General features: G+C 56.2%; 7 protein-coding genes across 7 annotated transcripts; 4 read left to right on the top strand and 3 right to left on the bottom strand.

Moving 5' to 3' along the window:
- Positions 1-368: 368 nt before the first annotated feature.
- On the top strand, positions 369-1,653 carry DACRYDRAFT_84520 (Aldo/keto reductase). Its single transcript, XM_040776686.1, has 4 exons — positions 369-533; positions 582-665; positions 719-769; positions 819-1,653. The coding sequence occupies exons 1-4, from the start codon at positions 420-422 to the stop codon at positions 1,608-1,610; spliced, it is 1,041 nt and encodes a 346-aa protein (XP_040624456.1). The 5' UTR covers positions 369-419; the 3' UTR covers positions 1,611-1,653.
- Positions 1,654-3,872: 2,219 nt separating this feature from the next.
- DACRYDRAFT_58917 (uncharacterized protein) lies at positions 3,873-4,280 on the bottom strand (the record flags this gene model as incomplete). Its single annotated transcript, XM_040775527.1, has 1 exon — positions 3,873-4,280. A coding segment is annotated over one exon (408 nt), but the record flags the coding sequence as incomplete, so codon positions are not given.
- Positions 4,281-6,149: 1,869 nt separating this feature from the next.
- Positions 6,150-9,408, bottom strand: DACRYDRAFT_24950 (HOOK-domain-containing protein; the record flags this gene model as incomplete). Its single annotated transcript, XM_040773930.1, has 10 exons — positions 6,150-6,353; positions 6,414-6,581; positions 6,632-6,706; positions 6,752-6,808; positions 6,859-6,994; positions 7,039-7,276; positions 7,328-8,090; positions 8,151-8,391; positions 8,452-8,700; positions 8,751-9,408. Coding segments are annotated over 10 exons (2,744 nt in total), but the record flags the coding sequence as incomplete, so codon positions are not given.
- Positions 9,409-10,579: 1,171 nt separating this feature from the next.
- DACRYDRAFT_24949 (uncharacterized protein) lies at positions 10,580-11,689 on the top strand. Its single transcript, XM_040773929.1, has 4 exons — positions 10,580-10,847; positions 10,903-11,024; positions 11,091-11,396; positions 11,454-11,689. The coding sequence occupies exons 1-4, from the start codon at positions 10,726-10,728 to the stop codon at positions 11,612-11,614; spliced, it is 711 nt and encodes a 236-aa protein (XP_040624453.1). The 5' UTR covers positions 10,580-10,725; the 3' UTR covers positions 11,615-11,689.
- Positions 11,690-11,932: 243 nt separating this feature from the next.
- On the top strand, positions 11,933-14,730 carry DACRYDRAFT_119237 (uncharacterized protein; the record flags this gene model as incomplete). The annotated part of the gene is made up of 9 exons (XM_040770751.1): positions 11,933-12,959; positions 13,014-13,151; positions 13,217-13,535; positions 13,581-13,615; positions 13,666-13,752; positions 13,803-14,081; positions 14,139-14,200; positions 14,260-14,293; positions 14,340-14,730. 9 exons carry the CDS (start codon positions 11,933-11,935, stop codon positions 14,699-14,701), a joined length of 2,343 nt encoding a protein of 780 aa, XP_040624452.1. The 3' UTR covers positions 14,702-14,730.
- Positions 14,731-15,634: 904 nt separating this feature from the next.
- On the top strand, positions 15,635-18,227 carry DACRYDRAFT_84517 (Zn-dependent exopeptidase; the record flags this gene model as incomplete). Its single annotated transcript, XM_040776685.1, has 6 exons — positions 15,635-16,652; positions 16,703-16,839; positions 16,892-17,416; positions 17,478-17,587; positions 17,634-18,016; positions 18,073-18,227. Exons 1-6 carry the CDS (start codon positions 15,884-15,886, stop codon positions 18,225-18,227), a joined length of 2,079 nt encoding a protein of 692 aa, XP_040624451.1. The 5' UTR covers positions 15,635-15,883.
- A 1,107-nt stretch (positions 18,228-19,334) lies between these two features.
- On the bottom strand, positions 19,335-21,815 carry DACRYDRAFT_119234 (uncharacterized protein). Its single transcript, XM_040770750.1, has 5 exons — positions 21,649-21,815; positions 21,172-21,588; positions 19,980-20,957; positions 19,560-19,933; positions 19,335-19,505 (listed from the first exon to the last, which is right to left on the bottom strand). The coding sequence occupies exons 1-3, from the start codon at positions 21,797-21,799 to the stop codon at positions 20,776-20,778; spliced, it is 750 nt and encodes a 249-aa protein (XP_040624450.1). The 5' UTR covers positions 21,800-21,815; the 3' UTR covers positions 19,335-19,505; positions 19,560-19,933; positions 19,980-20,775.
- Positions 21,816-22,309: the final 494 nt, after the last annotated feature.

The following is a 22,309-nucleotide window of genomic DNA, read 5'->3' as shown; positions in this document are numbered from 1 at the left end:
ACTAACCGAACCTAACGCCCCATGCTGAGTCAGCAGTCTGCGACAGAGCAAGAGACAGGTATTTTGGAATGACACGAGTCATCAGCGGGGAAAGCTCGGCTCCAAGTGGAATGATGTGGGGAATCGGGCCGGTAGATGTACCACGGGGACTAAATGGGATAAGGTTGCGCCATTCTGGGACGTCTTCGACAAGTGATAGCAATGTATAGGGCTGCTATACAGTGGGGGGGTCACTCAGCTGGGAAGCCTTTTGATCCACATGTACCCTGTCGTTGTCGACCGGGCATGGGCACGGGACGACGACCTCCACCGGCTGCCCCAATGCCTCAAATAGCGTCATCCAGCATGCGGCAACCCATCGTCCCTCTCTGCTTCGTATTCCTACATCGTACACCTCACCTTGCACTACAAGCGAAACAATGGCCGATCAGAAGAACCTTCCTCAGGTGGAGTATCGCCGTCTTGGCAAGTCAGGCTTGCGGGTTTCTGTTCCCATCCTGGGTGCGATGAGCTTCGGCTCGCTGAAGCAGATGGTGCGTCGGTCATACTGAATAGGTCGGAGATATGCTGACCATGCATAGGACTGGGTGATCGAGGAGGAGGAGGCTCTCCCTCTGCTCAAGTATGCATGGGACAGGGGTGTCACTACCTGGGATACCGCTAACGTGCGTTCGCTGGTACAATGTCTATGACCTGCGACCCCTGATGCGAAATATAGGTCTACTCGGCTGGTGTATCCGAGAAGATCATCGCGAAGGCTATCAAGAAGGTGTGTTTCACTGTACGCCGTTATCGAGCCCCGCTGAGGATATGTGCAGTACAACATCCCTCGCTCCAAGCTTGTCATTCTCACAAAATGCTTCGGGCTTGTACCTGACACGCTTGATATCCGGGCAAACGACAACCCGGACTTGAAGAACACGCGTGACTACGTCAACCAGTCCGGGCTCTCCCGCGGAGCTATCTTCAATGCCGTGGAGAACTCGCTTGCGCGGCTCGAGACGACCTACATCGACCTTCTGCAGATCCATCGTTACGACCCTAACACACCGTTTGAGGAGACGATGTGCGCGCTTAATGACCTCGTGCGCTCGGGCAAGGTGCGCTACATCGGTGCGTCGTCGATGTTCGCCTGGCAGCTGGCAGAATACAACCACGTCGCGGAGAAGAACGGATGGACCAAGTTCGTTAGCATGCAGAACCATTACTCGCTCATGTACCGCGAGGAAGAGAGGGAGGTGAACAAGTACTGCGAGTACGCCGGCATTGGCCTTATCCCTTGGGGCCCTGTTGCTGCTGGCCAGCTGGCTCGTCCGCTCTCGGACCAGAAGGACACCGCACGCGCCGTAGCGAGCGCCGCGCTGAGGACTCTTTCTGCCGCGGACGAGGAGACGATCAAGCGCGTCGAGGCGCTGGCGAATAAGAAGGGCTGGACGATGGCCCAGGTCGCGTTGGCGTGGATTGATGGCAAGTGTACGAGCCCGATTGTTGGCTTCTCCAGCCCGCAGAGGCTCGAGGAAGCTATCATTCCGGACAAGACACTCTCTCCGGAGGACTACAAGTACCTCGAGGAGCCGTACGAGGTCAAGACGATCCGCGGGCACTCGTAGACAGTTTGGGTATACAGTTGAGAGATATAAACACGTAGCAGGCGACACTGAATAAAACCTGTCAACCCTTTCGTTGTCTTGATGGTGTCCCATGTTAACACGCACATAACCTCGGGGGTTCAAACATGTTTCTGTGGCACATGTTCAGGATATTCACATGGATGACACGTGCTCCTTCCGCATGATGGGACTCAAAAGCAAAGCAATGAGATTGTGTATGAAAACAACAGTCTTGGATATAATCAATGGAACTCCAACCTGTCCTCTGACCTCATGTATCTCACATCATTTCGTGTCGTTTCAGAGCAGATCAGCCAGGACAGCACCCTCAGCCCCACCATTGGAGGAACTCCGCGTTCTCCCCAGTCCCTCCTCGAGCTCCTTCGCCCTCTCACTCTCGTCCGGTTCCCTCTCATCCTGGCGCGTCCTGCTACTGCGTGCAAGTAAATCCTGGACGCCATCAAATTGCCATCCATCAGCAGCGATAATGTCAAGCAAGCCGCTTCTCTCCAGGTACTCGAAGTATCTTGCTGAAAACCGCACTAACACTTCCCCAACCGCACCAGCTAGCTGGGGGTCGTTTCGGACAAGGTTCCGGAAGCCATATTCACTGAGCAAGTCGAGCCAGCCCGAGCGCAGGATCGGGTCTGCGGCACGGCGCTCGCGCGGTTGCGCCGTGTAACCGTTATACAGCAGAAGGGAGGCAAAGCTCGCTGCTTCCGCATCGGCGAATCGTCGGGCGCAGTCTATCAACCTGAGAAACTCATCACTGTGGATGGCGTTGGTGCATGCAAAACGCAGTCCTTCTTGGGAGATGCCGGCATGTGCTCCATGCACATGAGAACCGGGAGAATGCACCAGTAGCCGTTCTTGCGCCTGTGTTGATTCCTCAGCACTCATCCCAACTTGACCGCCCGTGAGAGCGATCAGCTGCAAGTGCGCGAACCGCACTTGACGCCAGGTACTGTGATGCCTGAGCAGTGCAGCCACGCATGTTTCTGCGATATTGAGGTCCACCTGCCTAACGAGGGGTAAGGCGCTCAAGGTAGGTAACGGCGCCTGCCTTTCAGGATAGACGAGCGCCTCACCCGCAAACCGGGATACGATAAGGTCCAGCACAGGGAGCGCATGGTCTACGTCGAGGTTGTGTAACACGTACGAGCGGGCGGTGAGTTCTTGTTCCAAGGTACGGTGGGCGTCTGGCCCAGGAGGGAGAGTGAGGAAAAGAGGCTCCCGAGCGGGGAAAGAGGCCATGACCTGCGGCACTTGGGCGAGTCGGCCGGGTAAATGAGATCCATGTCGCCCTTGCGTGTTCTCCGCTGCCCATAGAGCAGGCATCAGCCCCGCGAGAGCAAGGGGAACGGTTGCGCTGCTAGCGAGGAGGTCATCCATCGCTGGCAGGAGGGTACTTGTGATCCGTGCTTGGGCGGCAGGCCGTCCATGGGTTGAAAGGAGCATCCGGGCATCCTCACCCATGAGCCAAGTACCGAACACACTTATCTCCTCACCATACAGTCCTTTCTTTCCCATCTTCTTCTCACCTGCACGGCCGAAGTGCTTCGCTGGTCGTCCCATCGCATCCGCCAATTCTTCTACAGCAACAGCATGAAACTCGTCCCATCTCTTGGCCTCCACCCCCACCCTGTTCTCCCCAGCACACCAGACCCGAAGGGCCATGGCTCTCTGCCGCTCTGCCTCATCGACAAAGTCCATCCCCTCCACTCCCTCCCAGAGACGCTCATGCCATGCCGGCGGATGTGAAGTGAGATACTTCTCCGGTGCGAACGTGCTAAACACCGCGAGCTTCTTCGCTGTCTCTTCTACTTGGGACCACTCGCGTTCTCCTGACCAGGAGACTCGGGCGATCCCAGCTGCTGCGACGGCTTCGAGTGACTCGCGTATCATATGCCATAGGGGTGCACAAGGCGCCCAGCCCCAGAAGGCTTGGAGGACAGTTTCTTTCTCTTCCTGGCTGCCGCACGCGCGTTCCAACCAGCCGAAAGCACTCGTATCAAGCTTGGATTCGTTCCTCGCCATCCACTGTGCGGCGCGCCGGTCAAGCCAACCATGCCTGGGCCCGAGGAGTTCTCCAAATACGCGCCACTCGATCACCGCGCGCAGAGTATCCTTTCGCCCACCCCAGAGGGAATGGGTGACGGTGCGGAGTTGGGGGCTGAGAGTCAGCAGCGAGAGCGGGGACTCGAAGGCGCGAGTGAATCCACTGTTGTACGGGCATGTAGGGAAGATAAGAGGCGCGATGCCGAGTATGAAGTACCCGCTGTAACCGCCAGCAGTGAGTACGGTCATGAGAATTGCGAGAGTTGTGTGTAGCTCCCAGAGGTAGACCGTCAGCCCTGCGAGGAAGCAGAGGACGGCGACGTGCAGATAGAGAGGAAGGGACTCGGCTACGTCTTGCACTTTCCAAGCGACGAATCCCAGGTGGCGGAAGTGCCGCTGCCTGGCCTGGATGTGCGGCTCCGCAGAGGCAGAGCAATGTGCGTCGTACGCCCTTATCCACTCCTTGACGAGCATGGCGAGCACAGCTGTGTACAGGGCGACAACGAGCGATGTGAGCCAGAGACCGTTCATCCACAGAATGCTGTTGCTTGCTTCCTGCGGATCCGGAACTGCGAACGGTTCTGGTGCAGAACCTGTGCTTCCGGCCGACATGGCCCGCAGTTGGGCAGAGATGGTCGCCAGGGCGTCGAGCTGGTTTGCTGGGTTGTCGGGGGCGAGATAGGGAAGGGAGAAGACTAGAAACGCTGCGAGCACAGCGGAAAACAAAGCCGACTGGCCCATTAGGTGTCCTCAGCATGTATGTGTATGCTTCTTGAGCAGGTAAACGCACGAAAATAAGCAGTACATCCATCCCCTTATCCCATTGTTCGACCATCTCCCTATCACACACCTCCGCCTTCTTCAGATACAGCTTCCACACCGGAGCCTCGGGTCCATTCCCCAGCTCCTTAGGCATGTCATCCACGAATCGCCTCTGAACAGCTGGGTGTTCCCAGGGCCTCGTTTCTTCAAGCCTTGATGGGCCGTTCTCCTCAGACGTGGAGAGGGAGGACCATCCTTGTTGTTGCAACTCCGGCGGCGTAAGCGGGGAACGCGACTTTTCGCCTCTTGTCATCGTCAGCTCGCTCGCTGAAGGGTGTGCAAGACAAAGACGCACTGAAGTCTGCTATCTCTCCGTATGCCTATGTACCGGCAACGTGCGCGCTTCGTTTCATTCTTCGCCTCCCTGGAGTGATGCACCGCCTGTTGAAAAGCAACGTTGATCGCCATCAGGGCATTAATATATTATTGTCATGAACTACGCCTTGTCGACATTAGACTACAAGAAGTATCGAATTGTTCCTCTCCATGAGGGGTAGGTACGGATTGTGTGGTTGAATGAGATTGAATGAGATGGTGGGAATGACCGATGTGTGTTCAGAGCCGTAACATGAGGCATCATCAGCCTGGGAGGGCTGTGCAAATGATAATGTATACAAGGGGAAGACCATGAGTCCTTGTTTGAAAGCAAGGAACGAACAAAGGGGTGCTTGTCATGCATCGTGTTGAGTTGCTCTTTTCGTCTCTCACCCCCTCACAAAACACCCGGATGATGGCGACACTTCAATCTGGGTCTGAGCTTTGTGACAGTGATGACAGATGTTAGAGGTACTGCAAGAGTTTTGCCGAGCAATACTTGTTTGACAGTCTGTTATGAATGAAAGTGTCCAACTTGCTCACACACACTGCAACCCTGCGAGATAGCCCTAACCCTGCGATTCAGCCCTAACCTGTATGGCCAACTCCATGTAAGTATATGTAGTCCTGAAGTCCTCGCATGCAACACCGACTTGGCACTTATATCATTTACCAGAACAGTGAGTTATGGATGGCTTCAACTACATGAATATGATCCTCACTAGTTGACATTGTCTGACGACCCCAACCAGCCCGGCAAATACAGTCTTCACCCAGATTGTGGACATAAGTCCCATCGTGCCTACTTGGCCCATAGCCAGCTCAGCACATAGCACACCTCATTGCTTTCGTCCTGCCACGTAGTAAACTCATCCTTCCCCTTGAAGTCTTCCTCGAGCAACTGTATCTCAGATCTGCACTGAGGGGGAGGAGACAGAGGTGCAGTGGAGTGCAACAGTCTTGCGGGGTAAGGCTTGATCCATCCAGAGGGGAGGTCCGTGCCAGGGGGGGAGCTCCAGTGTCTTGAAGGGTTGACAGTCAGCCCTGCATCACCCAGGATGGGCAGCACAGACAGGCCAGAGGTTTAGACGAAAGCAGAGCACATCAACATCGATGTGCAAGAGAGCAAACAATGCTCGAAAGTGTGGGAAAGCGGGAGGAAGAGAAGATTTTTGCTTCCGGGAAAAAGTCACGTGGGCTTCCGGCACGCTCGGCAACGGTGGGACGACACCACGGTGCTCGATAACTCTTTCTTACTTTGAAAGCAGGGTTGGGTTCAATATCTCATCTTCTGCTCGGAATGAATGTAACACGCGAATCTCAAACGGACAAGAGATTAGAGCTATTAATCGTGTATTCATAACTTCGTAATACGTTACAATCATAAACCTATAACAAGTGCCTCGTGTACGTATAGGCAAGATACTCGATCGCCCTTCCCACATTCCTCGCGGGCATAGAGTGGGTCGTCAAGTTCCAGCCCATACGGAGCGGGCGGGGTATGACCAGCCTCTCCACTCTCAGCGGGAGAGGTTGGCCATCATCTGTCTACAACATTAGCCTCGCACCCAGTACCAGTCATTAGGATGACCAGAGAGAGAGACCTACGTGTTCCCGCTGTTGGGCTAGCCAGCTCTGCGGCTGCAGGCGTGTTCCGGTACGAGAGGCTGCAGTGCGAAGTTGGGTCTGACGCTGCTGTGATCCTAGGACGCGGAACGAGCTCTGCAGCTGTTGTTTTTCCCGATCGTACGCAGCGGCGTTCTCCTTGATCGTCCGCTAAGGCGGCGTTAGTCAACATGCACGCATGTTGCAGAAAAAGGACTGACCGTGAGAAGCGCGATCTTATCCTCGAGCGTGCCGATCTGCGACTTGTACGCCTTCTCAGCTTCGGTAAACGTGCCCTATCCTGTATAAGCGCGCGGCCAAGCATGAAGAACACAACATACAGGATCGACCTTGCCCGCATGCTGCTTGCTGAACAGTTCATCCTGGTCCTTGATAAACTGTCGCAAAATCAGCATTCCCCAAGCGGGCAAATCCACCCCCGCCTCACCTGGCGAGCCTTGACAAGCTTCTGTCTCTCGAGCTTGATCTCTTCCTTCAGCCTGGCATTCTCGTCCGCCAAATCGATGAGCCGCCTCTTAGTCTCTTCAGGCAGGTCCTTGCCGGCAATAGACGCGCGCAGGTCCCTACATCTCTCAGTTTCCTCCTCACCCAACGAAGGCACACGCACCCGATATCCCTTTCCCGCTTGAGCATCGCTTCCCGCTGCCCGATACCTTCTCCCTGCAACTCGATCTTCTCCATGAGCAAGCCGTTGACCTGCTCCATCTGCATCCGGTTCTTCTCTCTCAGCTCGCGTTCTACCTGCTTGAGCCTGTCCAGCTCCGCAGAAAGACCGGCGTTGTCAGACGAGACAGATGCGCGGAGGGAAGCGAGTATCTCCAGCTGGTCCTTGTTTACCAAATTCACTGTCTTGCCATCAGCACTATCCCACACGAGGAGCACAAAGAAAGACATACAATCCGACTTGGCGACCGTCAGTTCCCGCAGGACAGAATCCAGCTCCACACCCTTCTCTTCCAAGCTCTTCTTCGTCCCGTCCAGTTCTTCCACAAGCTCGTTCAGCCTCTTCCGGACGGCGATGACCATCTCCCCGCTCTCTGCGCCTCCCTTACCCGCGCGGATCTCCTCCACCTCGCGGCGGAGCACCAGGGCCTCCCTGTGCGCAGCCAGGTACTCCTTCTCGTACCTCGCCTTGAGCCGATTGGCGTCCTCGAGCAAGTTCTCGAGCACCAGTACACGGGAAGCAGTCCCATTCTCCTGCTGGGCGTCCAGGAGCTCACGCTCAAGAGCCCGGATACGCAGCTTGAGATCAGTCATCGTCGTCCCGCTCAAGGCGTCATCAAGGGTCAACGCCTCTCCCTCCGTCTCATGCGCCTCTCCCAGTCCCAATCCAGGACTAAGAGGTTCCTCCCCTCCCCACCCTTCGCGCAGCTTGACCCTCATCCCACTCTCCAGCTCCCTAACCCTCTCAGCATATCCCTCCGCCTCGCGCCTCTCCTGCTCCCTAAGCCTGTCCAGCTCCACCCTAGCCCGCCTCTCTTCCTCCAACTTGACCCTGAGGCCTTCAACTTCCGCAGCACGGGCAGAAGCCTTGGACTCGAGCTCGCTTATCTGCTGTTTGTACGCGTCTAGGAGAGGCTTGACGTTTGCCGATTTGGAGGACTGAGCTTCTAGCTGAGAGTTGGTATTCACCAGCTGGGTATTCTGTTCCGTAAGCGTCTACAAGCGCATTAGCACGTCATCTACCGCGGAAGTAGCATAGGTTGGAAACAAACGCACCTTGACCTGCCGCCTCAGATCGGCCGTCTCCTCCAGCTTCCGTTTATACTTCTCGATAACGTTCTCGTTCTTCTGCGCGCGCTCAGCCGCATGCCGGAGCTCGTCCACCTGGTCCTTAAGTCTTCCCGCCGAGTCAGCCTTCTCCTGCAACTCCAGCGCGCGCCGGGATATATCCGACAAATCGCGTTCCTGGCGCTGCACCTGCCCTTCGAGGGAAGAGATCGTATCCTCCGACGTGCGCCTGCGGAGAAGAGAACCGATCAGCAACACCGTCCGCATCTAGGGAAAGGAGTAAGCGCACAGTGTATCCTTGAGGCGCTCAATCTCCCCCCTGAGGCCGGCTTCTACCTCTCTCCCTCTTCGCTCCTCCGCTTGCGCGCGCAGCTCTCTCGCAGTCTGGAGCGCGTCGTCTTTCTCCGCCTGGAGGTCCGACGCTTGCGTCTGGAGCTGATCCACTTGCACCTGGAGCGCCTGGAGGGCAGAGTGAAGCTGGGTGTTCTCCGACTGTAAACGGGAGCGCGCAGACTGCAACGAGTAATAATGGTCGTCACTGTCCCAAACCGCGTCAGCCCTGCACAAGAACCAAGAAGAGCATCTCACTCAGTCATCATACTCGTATCCGCGTCCTCTGCCGCGCCCTCCGCTCTGGGCGGGAAAGCAGCCATAACACGTTCAATAGCGCGCATCATAAGCGTCTGCTGGTCCGTCCTCAGCTCCCTAATCGCACCCACCGCTTCCTCCTTCTCCTCTCCCTGCACAGCGACGCCCACAACGAGTCGGAGGAGTTTGAGGACTTCTCTTTCCCTCTCCGCGAGGGAAGGGGAGGGGGAAGAAGTGTCCACCAACAGCTGGAGAGAAGGTACCCATTCCTCTCCTGACCCGTCTTTTTCCCCAAGGCCAAGGAGAGTATCAGAGCGCTCAGCATACCACTGTGCTACGCGCCTGTAGAGCGCTTTGAGCTGCGTGAGCCTGAGGGGCCAGGGGTCGGAGGGGGAGAGTTGGCGTGCCGGGAGGGGGAAGTGGGTGGTGGAAGCGCGGGAGAGGAGGGAGAGGAGGAGAGTGCCGTCTGTGAGGGATGTGAGGGTTGGAGAGGGCGTGTTGGGCGGGGAGAGGGAGAGGAGGGAGAGCCAGGCGAGGAACGCTGAGAGCTCGGCGTCCTGCGGGGGAAGGTCTGCCTCTTCAGCTTCTGCGTCTTCCGCTACGGGCGCGGGGTCTGGCACAGACTGCGCAGAATGGGAGAGTTCGACGTCGGCCATCAGTACTAGTGAGTGGGTATCAAGAGTGGGGGATATAGGACAGAGTGGGGAGGGCGCGGTCGCTCCTGGCGGGAGGGAGGACGACGAGGGAGACGACGGCAAAGAGGGATTAGACGATGAGCACGACCTGTACATGTCGGAGAGGACCGTTCCGTCTTTCCCGCTCTTGTAAGACGGTGGCGGTGTTTCTTCGGAAGCGAGCGGAATGGCTGCTTCTCCGAAAAGGGAGAGGGAGGCGCGTCGGTGCGCTTTTTGCCGGGCGAGTTGACGTGCTCGGAGAGAGGATTGGAGGCTGGTCATCGTTTGGCTGTGAATGTGAGCGTGAGTGCGTGTTGTAGTATTCTGTGCAGTGAGACGCGTACATCGAGCTCGAGGCGGACATGCTGCCCTTTTGCACGTGGATACGTTGAGGATATTGTCCAGGTACAGTAGGATAACAGGAATAGCATGTCCACTCCTAGCTAATTACTCTCTGTAACAGCGATATCCCCCACTGAGTGTGCAAATAATATTAATGAAATGATCATTAATAGTGTCAACAATGGATGACATCATCCAGTTTCCCAAATTGTAATCCGCTCCGCGCACCCCCTGGGCAACCCTACGTGCAGCATACGTGGAAATGCAGAGACAATTAAGCAAAGCGAGTGTCAGTTTATTTCAAGGGAGTCGGGAGGCAACTTGAAAGGAGACGAGCCATGCTATTAAGTGCAAATCTGCTACACTGAAGTACTTGTACAGCTGCAACATAGCGTAGAGTGATGTTATATAATGTAGAGAACCCCCAACTGCGCAGGGCCAACAGGATGGGTTTGACATACAGCGAGAAATCAGTAAGAGGAGTTGAAAGCAAGGGTGGGGAGGTCGGCTCCATTCATCTGTGTAATGCATTTCCCTGCGCTGTCGACACAAGCCTGCATGATAACTTGCCCCTGCGCAAGAAAACATACCCAATTCATCACAATCTGATGTTATTAAGAAATGGAATGGCGGGATGTGGAAAAGAAGAAACATATACAGAGACAAGGGGCGGGACGTGACCAGGCAATCCACAGACAGGCAGCAGGCACGTGAACCGGTTAAACTACTTAACAGGAAGTTTGGGCGGAAGTAAAAGGGCAATTTCTCCCTGCCCAAAGCCTGGACAACTCCGACACACCCGGGTTCATTCGACCGACATTGCCTGTATTCAGAGTCCTTCTCAAAGCTCAGTCATCCATCATCGGTCGACAACCAAGTACATAACCCTTCCCTTGCCTTTGAGCCCACACATCCCCCACCCCCTGCTCATCTTCCTCTTCCTCCAACCGACACCAAGCATGGAAGACAAGAAACTCATCCTCTACGACCTCCGGAGCGCGGAGACAAAGTGCTGGTCCCCCAACTTGTGGAAAGTCAGGCTTGCCCTGCGGTACAAAGGGATCCCTTTCGAGACTGTCTGGTGTGTCCCGTCTCCCCGGATTGACTGTCCTGCACCACCTCACGCGGCTGCGCAGGCTCACGTATCCCGATATCAAACCCACTATTGGACAACATTGTCAGCAGGGCGAGGAGGCGCCTACCCTGCCTACGATCCAGCACGGGGATGTGTGGGTGTACGATTCCTGGTCCATCATCCGTTCGTCCCTCCCCCTCCCCCACCTCAATCCCCAATCCCCCATATCCAGCCCCTAACCCCGCTTAGAATACCTCGAAAAAACCTTCCCCTCCACTCCCTCCCTCCTCTACCCAAACCTCGAAACAAACCATTTCTTCCTAACGTTCTACACCCAGCTCCTCTGGGCCTCTGCGCGGCCCAAATTGCTTCCCCTCTCAGCGGAGATCCTGGACGTGAGGGGGAAAGAGTACTTTGTCCGTACGCGCAGGGCGAGGTTTGGGATGAGCCTGGAGGAGATGGGCAGGGGCAGGAGCGTGCTGGATTGGAAGAAGGAGTTAGATGTTGTCGTTAAGCAGATTACGAGTACTGGAAAGTATATCTTTGGACATCAACGTGCGTCCCGCGTCCCCCTGCTTTTTCCATCTGCATGCACCCGGCTAACTAGGATAGTGAGCTACGCGGATATACTCGTCCTCTCCCTCCTGCTGTGGATGGTCAAGGTCGACCCTGGACTGGTGGAGCAGACGCTGGAGATGTACACCGGGAAAGAGGGGGAGGCGTTTAGGGGGTGGTATGAGCGTGTGAGGGTGATCGCCAAGGAGGATCTGTAGGACGTCTCGGGAAAGAAGGTGGTAAAGTAAAGAATCAAATGGTTATAGACACAAAGAGAATGAAGAAGCAGAATTGTCAGAATGTATGCTGTTTTCGATGTGTTTTGTTCTATTCTACTAACGTTGATGCAAGAATAGCCGCCCATGTGCACAGCCACTATTACCATTTCTGATCGGAGTGTGGTAAACGCCGGTTTATAGTGCGGCTTGCATCCCCTTTACAGCACTCAAAAACCTTGTAAATATTAATGGAGCATTTAACAGCGTCTCTCCTCTCTCCTCTCTCTCTCCCCTTTGCACCACCTGTTCATACCACCCATGTCCACACACCACCGTCGTCCCAAAACCCTCTCTCTCACTTCCCGTCCCTCCATCTCCTCCCTCCCAATCATCCCCCTCCTCACCGACACAGAAGAATACGACACCTCATCAGGGTCGATCTCATTCCACGCTGCTGCTTTGCTCTTGGAGGACAACGCGAGCGGGGCGAGTGTTCGTGATTGGGAGGGGTGTGGGAGTGCTAGCGTTAGCGGGGAGGAGAGGAGGAAGTCGAGTGGGAGTTCTCTGCCTACAGTGCACTCTGAGCAAACGTCACCTTCCCTTTACTTCCCCTCGAACGAGGTCCACCCTCCCGAGGAGGCTAACCCACCCTCCCGCAAACCGTTCCCAACCACCTCCCCCTTACAGGACCGCACCTCCCCAGAGATGGACAACATCTTCGAGCCCCCCCAGCTCCTCCCGCTCATGGACAGGTCTCGCACATCTTCGACCTATAGTTTCTCAAGCAGTTTGAGTGGTACGTTTGGCAGGCCTGGGCCTGGGCATGGACAGGGGGTGGGGGTGACCCCTTTGCCCTCTCCTACTAGGGAAGGGTTGCCCAAGACTGGAGGGGAGGGGGAGGGGGAGGGGTATACCTCTGGACTGCCGTCTTCTTTTGAGCGGAAAACGGGTTATGGAGACAATGCTGGCCTCTCGAGAGATCCGGGGGAACCGATGCCTGTTTCTGACTCTCCAGAAGTGGACATGGAAGGTCCTCCCCGTCCAACACCGGCTACACCAACAAAGTCCCGCTCGCTAGACACGCACAACCTCAATTTCCCCAATCTTTCTCCCTCCCGCACGCACGTCCTCAGCCCGACACTCGTCGCCAGCCCCGAAGAGGGCGCTCCGCCCAGCAACGTAACCCTCTCTGACCTGCTGCAGCAGCTCAAGCGGCAGCCGTCTGTCTCTCCTCTTCCTGGTACTGGACGAAGTGTCAGTGTCGGGGTGGACATACGCCAGTATGCGACTTTCTGCGTCTTGTTATGGTGGAGAACGCTTGCTGCGGTGGGGCACTCTCTGGGTAGTAAGTACGGGTTCAGGAGGGATGTCACTCCTGAGTTGAGTTCTAATATTCTAGATCCGAGGCATGTGTGGGACGTACTTACCGTAGCGGCGCTGTCGACCCTCTTCCCGCTTCTGCAGTACTTGGCTCGTCTGGTCGAAGAAACGTGGACTCTACTCAGGATCAAGTACCGCTTTCCTCCTCTCTCTGACCGTAAGTACCCACGCTCTGCACCAGTATATCATGCCATGCTAACCCCCTACCCCCCTCCCCCCCAGTCCTGAAGCTGAAACACGAAACCTCTTATACGTTATTCGACTGCTTCTCCCCCTCTCAACTCTCAGCAGGCAAAGAAGCCCTCTCCACCCTTCCCCTCCCCGCCCACTCCCACTCCCAATTCTCCCTCCCCGCCGCCCGCGTGCTGCTCCAGCTCTGTGCGCTCCTTGCCTGCCGCCAGCCCCGGCCTGGGACAGGGGACAGGTTCGCCAAGCATGGAGAGGGGTATGTGAGGCTCGCTGCTAGAGCTTTTGGGCTAGAGTACGTCCCTGTTAGCGCGCTTAATACGCGTGGAGAAGGCTGTTGTGCGGCGTTCTATGAGTATGTATCGTTTGTGGTTTGGGAGGCAAGCTTACCCAGGAGCAGTATGAACTCGAATTGGATCGTGCTGGTTTTTCATGGTACTGTACTCTCCTCCTCCTCGTCAGGATAACGCAGCTAACAGGAGCAGCGGAATGGAAGAGTATGGTAGACGAGCTCCTCTGGACATCCCAGTCCCCCTCAGTCCAGCTAAGTCAGATACACGGGTTCGGCAAAGGTTCGCTCCCCCCCCCAGCTCCTACTTCTCAACCCACTAACCCCTGGCAGTCCGAACCTGCTTCTCAGACCGTCTCTTCCCCACATCCACCCCCTCCGCCCGGCTGCCATACCACACCATCCTCCAAAGCGTGCGCATACTCTCTTCCCAGCTCCCAGCTGCACACGTCCAGCTCTATTTCACTGGCCACGGAGCAGGGGGAGCGGTCGCTGCGCTCGCGATGGCCGCTGTGCTGGATATAGAGCAGCGGGAGCGGGAGTGGGGAGTGCAAGTGGGGGATGGGTACGTGTTTGGCTCGCCGAGTGTGTGTGATACGCTCTCTGCCAGAGGTGGGTTGGTTGGGTGGGGATGTGCGAGTTTCTGCTGACGATGATTGGTACACGTAGCGTTTGACCAGAAACTGGCTAAGAGCTGGGAGAGACCTTGTAGACTGTGGAGAGTGGTGAACGTAGGCCAAACCCTTCCTACCAAGTACTCTCTCTGCGGAGGTTAACGCACAGTGTGTAGGAAACGGACTCTCTAGTGCACAAGAGCTGGAATCGTGCGTCTTCACACTACATCGGGTCTACGTACTTAGTTGTTTCTAGTCGACCCCCAGACGCAGGAGTATCTCGGCACCTCTGTCCTTCTTTCCCATACCAACCCCCTCCCGCTCCTCCCAGTGCTCCCCTCCCACCCAGCACCCGCTCCCACCAGCTCTCTCCCCACCCCTAACTCTCTCCCCACCCCTCTCCCAACTCCTTCCCCACCTGCAGCCCGCCCCGACCCCCAACGTCCCGAACGTACACTGATGGACACCCATTCCCGAGTTCGGAGGCTGTTTAGGGATTGGCCGGTTCTGAGGGGAGTGGTAGCGCATGAGATGGGCGAGTATTGGGAGTTGTTGAACTTGCCTGGCCAGGGGAGGGGAGGGGAGGGGGGATACGATAATCTGCTAGTGGGGTATTAGAATGAGACTATCATACTCTATGTTCTATGCTTGGATAATAAGTACTTGATCTGTTGTTGTCTCGACTGCTCGGAAAATGTCTGCATGTTCTTGTGTTGTCGTACACCTTCTCGGCATGATGATGATGCTGATGATCGGCCGGCATCTTCCACACTTGGTTTACACGACCACTATACTCCAGCCGAGTCATCTGTACTTTTCTCCTGCTAATGCTTTCACTGTTTATGATCATGATCTCTGATGTGCCGGACAGAGGTCCAACTGCCTAGCCCTCCATGGCCAGGTCATGTCAAGTAAGACCCTGCCGCTGCGAGTGCCCGGTGTATTCCCCCTTGTCAAACATCGATTCCTGTCTGCTCCCGATCCATGTGCTGTTTTCTATAGGCCAATCACTAGTACTCGTGCTGGCATCTGGCTTATCTTGCTGGCTGAACTTGGGGGCGTGGGGGTTACCTAGCCAACTGACGACTGTGCACGAGAGCAAATGAGCAAATGGTTAAAGCATAACTTGTTCCTTGTTCCTTGTTCCCTGACCATCATCTCCCCCGCGAGGCTGGCAAAACATGCCGTTCTTTAGCGAGAAACGCTCGCTACTCCCCCAGGCCGACCCCGCTGATCGACGAGCGCCCCCACGGCGTCGGGTTCTCAAGCGTGTGCTCGTAGGCTTATACCTCACGGGACTCGTCGCCCTCCTCTACCGGCACGGGCTGTCGTTCGCCCCCTCCCACCAGAAAGGGAAGGTGCTCGACTTTGGCGCTGATCAGGAAGAGGCTAGGCGCACTATGGCCAGGCTGTTGGGGATGAATGATGAGGTTGCTGGGTTCTGGATGGGGGGGATGCAGGAGAAGACTATCGGCTGGAAGGAAGCTCAGGATCTGTTTATGTACGTCTCCCCTTGCATCTTGAGAACTGAATAACATCCCTCGCAGTACGATCCCGACAAACGACTCTGCACACGCTCGGTCCGTGCTCCTCGCCAGCACGCCGCACCGTGCCGCCTCCGAAGGCGACCTGATAACGACCCTTCACGTGCTCTCGCACTTCCAGTCCAAGTTCGGGATTCCCGTACCCTCCGATCCGCCCATCTATGACGCCGGTTCCCCCGCTTCGCAGAGCGCGACGCTGAGCGTGAGCAGGTTTGGGCAGAAGCCTTCGGCATGGATCGATAAGTACTATCCGGTGATGAACGAGCCTGTCAAAGGCGGGCAGAGTGTCGAAGTATGGGAGGGGGACGCGCTCCTCTGGTCCGCACCGTTGGAGGAGATCCCCCTTCCCGGCGACGCGGGAGGAGAATACGCAGAGTCCGTCGGGCCCTGGCATGGGCTAAGCAAGAACGGGAGCGCCTCCGGCCCACTTGTGTACGCGGGGTACGGCACGCCGAGAGAACTTGCTAGCGCGCTCTCTGCCCTCCAGGCCAAGGGAGTCGACACGGAGGACTGTATCGCCCTCGTCCAGTATGGAAAGCTCTTCCGGGGACTGAAGGTCAAGGCTGCTGAGGAAGCGGGCTGCTCTGCTTGCCTGATCTACTCTGACCCGGTGGACGATAACGGTGTCCTCTCCCCTCCGTATGAGGAGTACCCTGCTGGTCCTGCACGCGCGCCGACAGCGATCCAGAGAGGAAGCGTACAGTACCTCAGCGTGTACCCTGGTGATCCTACTACTCCTGGCCAGCCGGCGTATCCGAACAGTACGAGGCTGGACGGGGGGAACATCCCCGGTATCCCGAGCTTGCCGCTGTCGATGGCTAACGCGGAAAAGCTCAAGCTGCTCGCGAAGAAGGGCGCGGTCGTGAAGGTCGTGAATAAGGGTGGGTCGCGCTCGTTCCCGGAAGGGATGATGCTGATCCAGAAGCATCTAGTCAACGACCATGTTATGCCTATCTGGAACGCGATGGCCGCTATCCCGGGACACATCGCCGACGAAGTCGTCGTCATCGGCAACCACAGAGACGGTGCGTCTTCCTCACCTTCTTCTGCTCCGCCACTCGTTAACGGGACGTAGCATGGGTGATGGGCGCCGCCGACCCTACTTCGGGGGGCGCGACGGTGCACGAGATCGTTGAGGGGTTCTCGGTGTTGTTGAAGAAAGGGTGGAAGCCGCTCAGGACCATCCTGTTCGCTAGCTGGGATGCTGAGGAGGTGTGTTCAGTCTAACCCAACAAAGGAGTCGATTGCTCATACCGTTGTCTAGTACGGACTCATCGGCTCCACCGAATGGGGCGAAGACTTCGCCTCCTGGATAGAGGAACACGTCGTGGCCTACCTAAACGTCGACGTTGCCGCCTCCGGCTCGCGCTTCCACATCGGTGCCTCACCCTCTCTCGCCCATCTCGCACGGTCGAGCGCCGAGCGCGTACCTCATCCTACAGACCCCGGGCGCAGCCTGTGGGACGCGACGAAGGATTCTGGGATATACACTGCCCGCCCGGGGTTCGTCCTCTCCCCCGAAGAAGCGGGGATGTTCAGGGACGAACGGCTTTCCTGGGTGGACGAGGAGCATTCCCTCCGCACCTCCATGCCCAGCAGTGCAGAGTACACCGCCGTGTCTGCGCTGGGGAGCGGGTCAGACTACACCGTCTTCCTCCAGCATATTGGGGTCGCGAGCACGGACGGAGGGTTTGGAGCCACAGTTTCCGACCCGGTGTATCATTATCATTCGGTGTACGATTCTGTAGGGTGGATGGAGAGGTTCGGTGACCCGGGATATCATCGGCATGTGCGTCTTTCCGGCTTTCCGTTTCCCACTTTCTAGAGGGAACTGAGTGCGATATACATAGGCGGCTGTGGCAAAGTATCTCGGCTTGACGGCACTGAGGATGTCGGACACGATCATTCTGCCGATCAATACGACGCAGTACGCGGCTGAGATCTCTTGGTATCTTCAAAAGTAGGCCCTCTCACACCTCCGAAGCGGAAAGCTCACGATCCCCTAGGGTAGAGGCTATCGCTGTAGCCCAGTCGTTCGAGTTCGACTTCTCCGCTCTGCGCGAATCGATCTCCTCTCTCCAAACGGCCTCCGTCGCGCTGGACAACGAGAAAGTGACCGCCGAGTCCGAGCTACTCAAGGAGCTTAAAAAGCTGAAACACCGGCCTCACGCCTGCCTCGCCAAACTGGGCAACTTCCTCAAACGCCTCCTGGGAATGCACCCCGAGCCGGCTCAAGTGCGAGTGCCAAAAGCGCTGCTGAAGGCTGTGAAGAGGGTCAGGAGGGTTAACAAGCAGCTGAGCAGCTTTGAGCGGGCATTCATAAGCCCGGAGGGGCTGAGGCACAGGGAGTGGTATAAGAATGTGCTCGTTGCTCCGGGCTTATGGCTTGGTGAGCTTTTCCTGCTTATAACCTTTGCCCGTGGCACTCGGCCTGACGTTGTCTAGGGTATGGCGCGACGACCTTCCCGGGGCTTACGGAAGCGTTCACGATTGAGCATGACTCGGAGCTGGCAAAGTCCGAAGCGGCGAGACTTGTCCTGTTGATTAATGGTGCTGTTGAGCGGCTGGAGGTCAAGGCTGCTGGATGCCATTCTGCTTGATGTATAGGAAATGTGGACATGAAAATGTGGATGGATATACATGCCCTCTGTTCTTGGATTAACATACACAATCAATTGTAAGCTGGTTGATATCGATGTTATGATGTTGACCGAGAGATGAACCTGATTTGGTACTCGTCTTTTCCCACAAATTGGAAAACCTACGCGGTACCGAGCAAGTAAAGTGTGCTTCTGGAAGAGACATCCTGCGCGGAGTCTGCTTCATTCTGGCTTGTGCAACGCTTCGCAAGATGACGCAACGCTCCGGTGATATCAAATCACGGCCCACACCCACCCACTCACACACGCTTCGTATCCGTATCCATTCCCGTATCCATGCTCAAATTCAGCTTCAGGGCGGACATTTTATCTAGATTTTCACAGGAAAGTACGTCGAAAAAAGTGAGTAGCGCAGAGTGGGCTGGGTGGGCTTGACGACTGCTCCCCACCGGCAGACGGTTGCCGCGTTTCATGTTTTTCTTTTCCCTTTTTTTCAGGTCCTGCTGACGAAGTCGGAGAGGAAGGGAAAGTGAACAGATGGGGATGATGGGCTGATCACAACTGATTCTGGTCTGGCCCAGGTGTGTGCGTGTGTCGAAGCTGTACTGGCAGATCGGATCGTTACGAGGTTCGTAGAATTACGTGCCCGATGGTCGCGATAGCATGTATACCGTACTACGTGCACATATTCGTGAACTCGTATAAGGGGATATTTTCCTGTTCAGTTGGGTGGCATGTGCGTCGTCGTCGAATCGTGAGCAGATCTGCCTGTGATCTGCATAATGCCGAGTGGACGAAGGGTCCTTTGCTGGAACTCTCCGAAGAACGCTGAGAAAAAATAGAGTGAAAGTACTGGTTTTTTCAGCTGCGTCGATCCACGAGGAGAAGATATATGCGCATATACTTGACTCGACTGCCTCAATCCCTGTGTGCTCAAGTACCGCTGCTCACCCCTTCTCCCCTCCTTCCTTCTCAACCACCACCACCACCAAGACGCTGAGCACGATGCCTCCCCCTCCTCCTCCCCCTTCCCGTCCTCGCTCTCCTCCTCCCTGTCCTCCCCCTCCCCCTCCTTCCCCAGTACATCATTCCTTCCCCACCACCCCCGAGCCCATCTCAGCCGCAGCATCCACACCGGCGCTGCCACAGAGGGACTACACCCCCGTCCTCCCCCTCGTACTCGCCTCCCACTCCGACATCACCGGCATGCTCCGCTCCCTCTTCCGCGTCCTGTCGTGGGTCAGCGCAGCAGGCGGCGTAGCGGGGTTCATCTACCACGTATGTCCACTCTCTGTCTCTATAGCATAGCACGAGGTTACTCACTATGTGCAGAAATGGGTCTTACCTAGGTTGGACGAGACGCTCGCACGTCGTGCAGGGCTCAAAGCGCACGCCTTAGTGCTGGCAGCACGCCTCTCCTCCCAGCTACAAGCCCTGCACGCAGCGCAACTCGCTGCCCACTCCCAGCCTTCTGCGTCCCTCTCCCCCCTCACTCCCGCTCTCGACCACCTGAAAACGAGCCATTCCTCGCAAAAAGCGCTCCAGACGCTGTCAGAACTGACAGGATACGTCTCTTCCCGCACTTATGGCCCTCTCCGCACACACGGCCAGAATCAGGCATGGGAGGACGCACTCGCCAAGTGGGAACGGGAGGCCGAGGGAGTGCAGAGGGAGATGAGGGCTGCCCGGGGACTGGTCCTTAATCGGTGAGTTGCCCTCCGTTTGGGGCGTATGACCGCTCATCGGTTATAGGAGGAGCTTTGCCCCTGTTGCTTGAGCTGCTGGCTGTTCACGTTCAACCGGCTCCTACGCCAGCTCATGCACCCACTCACCACGGCGGAAACGCCTAAAAGTACCATAAGACCTGCGATCGACGATAGACGTACATCTTCCCCCCACCCTTCGATCATCCACTACCCGACATAGCACGCACCAATAATCCGCCTTTCTCTTTACAACTTCGCGTCCCAATCCCAGTCTGTCCGAGTCCGAGTCCATCCACAATACGCATGCGAACAAAATTCCAGATCCCGTCTCAAGCATCCTCCGTTTAATACCCTTCGTGCACATATGTATCTTTCTTTGGTCGCCTTGTCCCGCCATCGATTCGTCTCTTTTGCTGCCTTACGTCCTAGCCAATATCGATACCGTCGGCATCGGCATCTGTACTCAGTCCATATGGTGAACGGCCGTGACTCTCCGGCTTTCTTTGGGAGAGCGATAGAGGAGTGTCTTGTACCCGTCTGCGACCTATGGCGAAGATCGAGCAGGAGAGCAGGTGTCGCTGAACAGTTGAGTTGTTGAGGTGCTAGAGTGTAGTGAGGGGGAACACGGCGTAGCGATGTAGTGAGTCAGTAAGGAGCGAGACCGAAGTACGCAGCAGCGAACGTTAATCCTAATCCTATTTCTTGTACTATCTCGACGTTCCCCTAGCTCAAAGTGTCCTACATTGTCCCGCGCTTTGCCCGATCCCATCGTACCATTGCTTCCAATCACCCTTTCCTGCATGCTCGACACCCTCCCCCTCCCTGCCTTCCCATCCCCGCGGTTACTCCGCCGGTTCTTCCTGGACGACCCCCAAGCCCTTAACCCTGTCAAACCACTCCCTCACGATCGGCGCCCGGCTCACGTTAGACGAGGGGAACATGTCGAGGATCGTCTCTGTATCGACGGGGTTTGCGCGCTGGAACCAGAGGAGGGTGGAGAGCAGGACGAGGTCGGGGTATGTTACTGGGAGGGGGTTAGTGTGTTGTGGGAGAGGAAGCGAAGGGCAGGAGGAGGGGGAATAGCAAGGAGGGAGGGTAGGAGGAAAAGAAGTTAGAATGGGGTAACCCGGGAGAGCAGCCAAGGAGAGCAGGAAGGGAAAGCGACAAGAGATGATACGAAGGGACAGCAGTAGGACAGTGTGCAATAACAGAGAAAAGCAAGGTCGGAAAACACTCACCCTCTTCTCCCGCCAAATACGGTCCAAACTGCGCCAAATTCCTCGCCACAACCCCCAACGGCCTTCTAATCTGGTCAACCGTCTCCCCCCTCCCCACATCCTCCAGCTTCATACCCAGGTCTTCCTCTCTCGTCCTGACGAAAAACACCTTCCCCCTCTCATCGAGTATGTTCGCCACGCGAGGGGCAAAGAGGTTCCATACGGATTCGACGAGGACGGTGTCGTTGTACAGTTTGAAGAAGTGTGCTGACTGCGGGTTTGGGAGGAGGGAAGGAGTGGGGAAGTGGGCTTCTAGGTACCGCACGATCTCCCAGGAGTCGAACACCCAGGTTTGGCCGTGCTGGATCACTGGCAGGGTTACGGTCTTCGCTTCGGGCTGGGTGTGACCTAGGAGGGGCTTGATATCCGGGTACGAGACTGCGGGGCTCGTGTTAGACAGTGTAGAGAGGAAGGGGAGGGGGGGGGGGAAGGACACACCCCAGACAGTACGGAACGGGACATGCTTGTATTGTAGAGCCAGCCGGGCTTTCCAGCAGTGAGGTGACCAGCAGGTGTTAGGCGTCGCGCATTTCAGGTCGTAGAATATGACTGTACCTGGATCGGCTGTCGTCGGGTTTGGGGCGGACATCGTCTATGGTGGTGGTAGTAGTAGTATAGACGGTGGGGCCGAGTGCAGCAACAGAGTTGTATTTATGGACTGCGCTGTGCCAATGAGCGATAACATTCATTGCGCCATCGTCGAGAATAGCTGGTGACAGCGTGCACAGAACCACCGTTGGGCGCCTGTTTGGCTTACTTGAGGTCTGTCGTAACCCTTCTTTGAGCGCTTCTTGAGCTGTTGAATGACTTTATTTAATTATTCAACAAAAGCAGAAATAAATATGTACACCGATTGTCAGAACAGTCGCCAGCATTACATTGATATCTGATTATGTTATTTCAGCAGATCAATGATGACTAGTGCGGGGAAGGGAAGGGAAGAGTCCCACGAGAAATGAATAGCTCGCATCATCATTCATCCCTTCTCTCATTGTCGACGTCCACCATTCCACCCCCACATCTACAAGTCTCTTGACTATGCTGCTCCACACTGGGAATGAGTAACCGGCCCGTAATATCCTCCTAGCAGAACATTCCT

Source organism: Dacryopinax primogenitus (genome assembly GCF_000292625.1).
Source record: "Dacryopinax primogenitus strain DJM-731 SS1 chromosome Unknown DACRYscaffold_22, whole genome shotgun sequence".
Lineage (NCBI taxonomy): Eukaryota > Fungi > Basidiomycota > Dacrymycetes > Dacrymycetales > Dacrymycetaceae > Dacryopinax > Dacryopinax primogenitus.
This window is presented reverse-complemented; position numbering and strand designations above follow the sequence as displayed.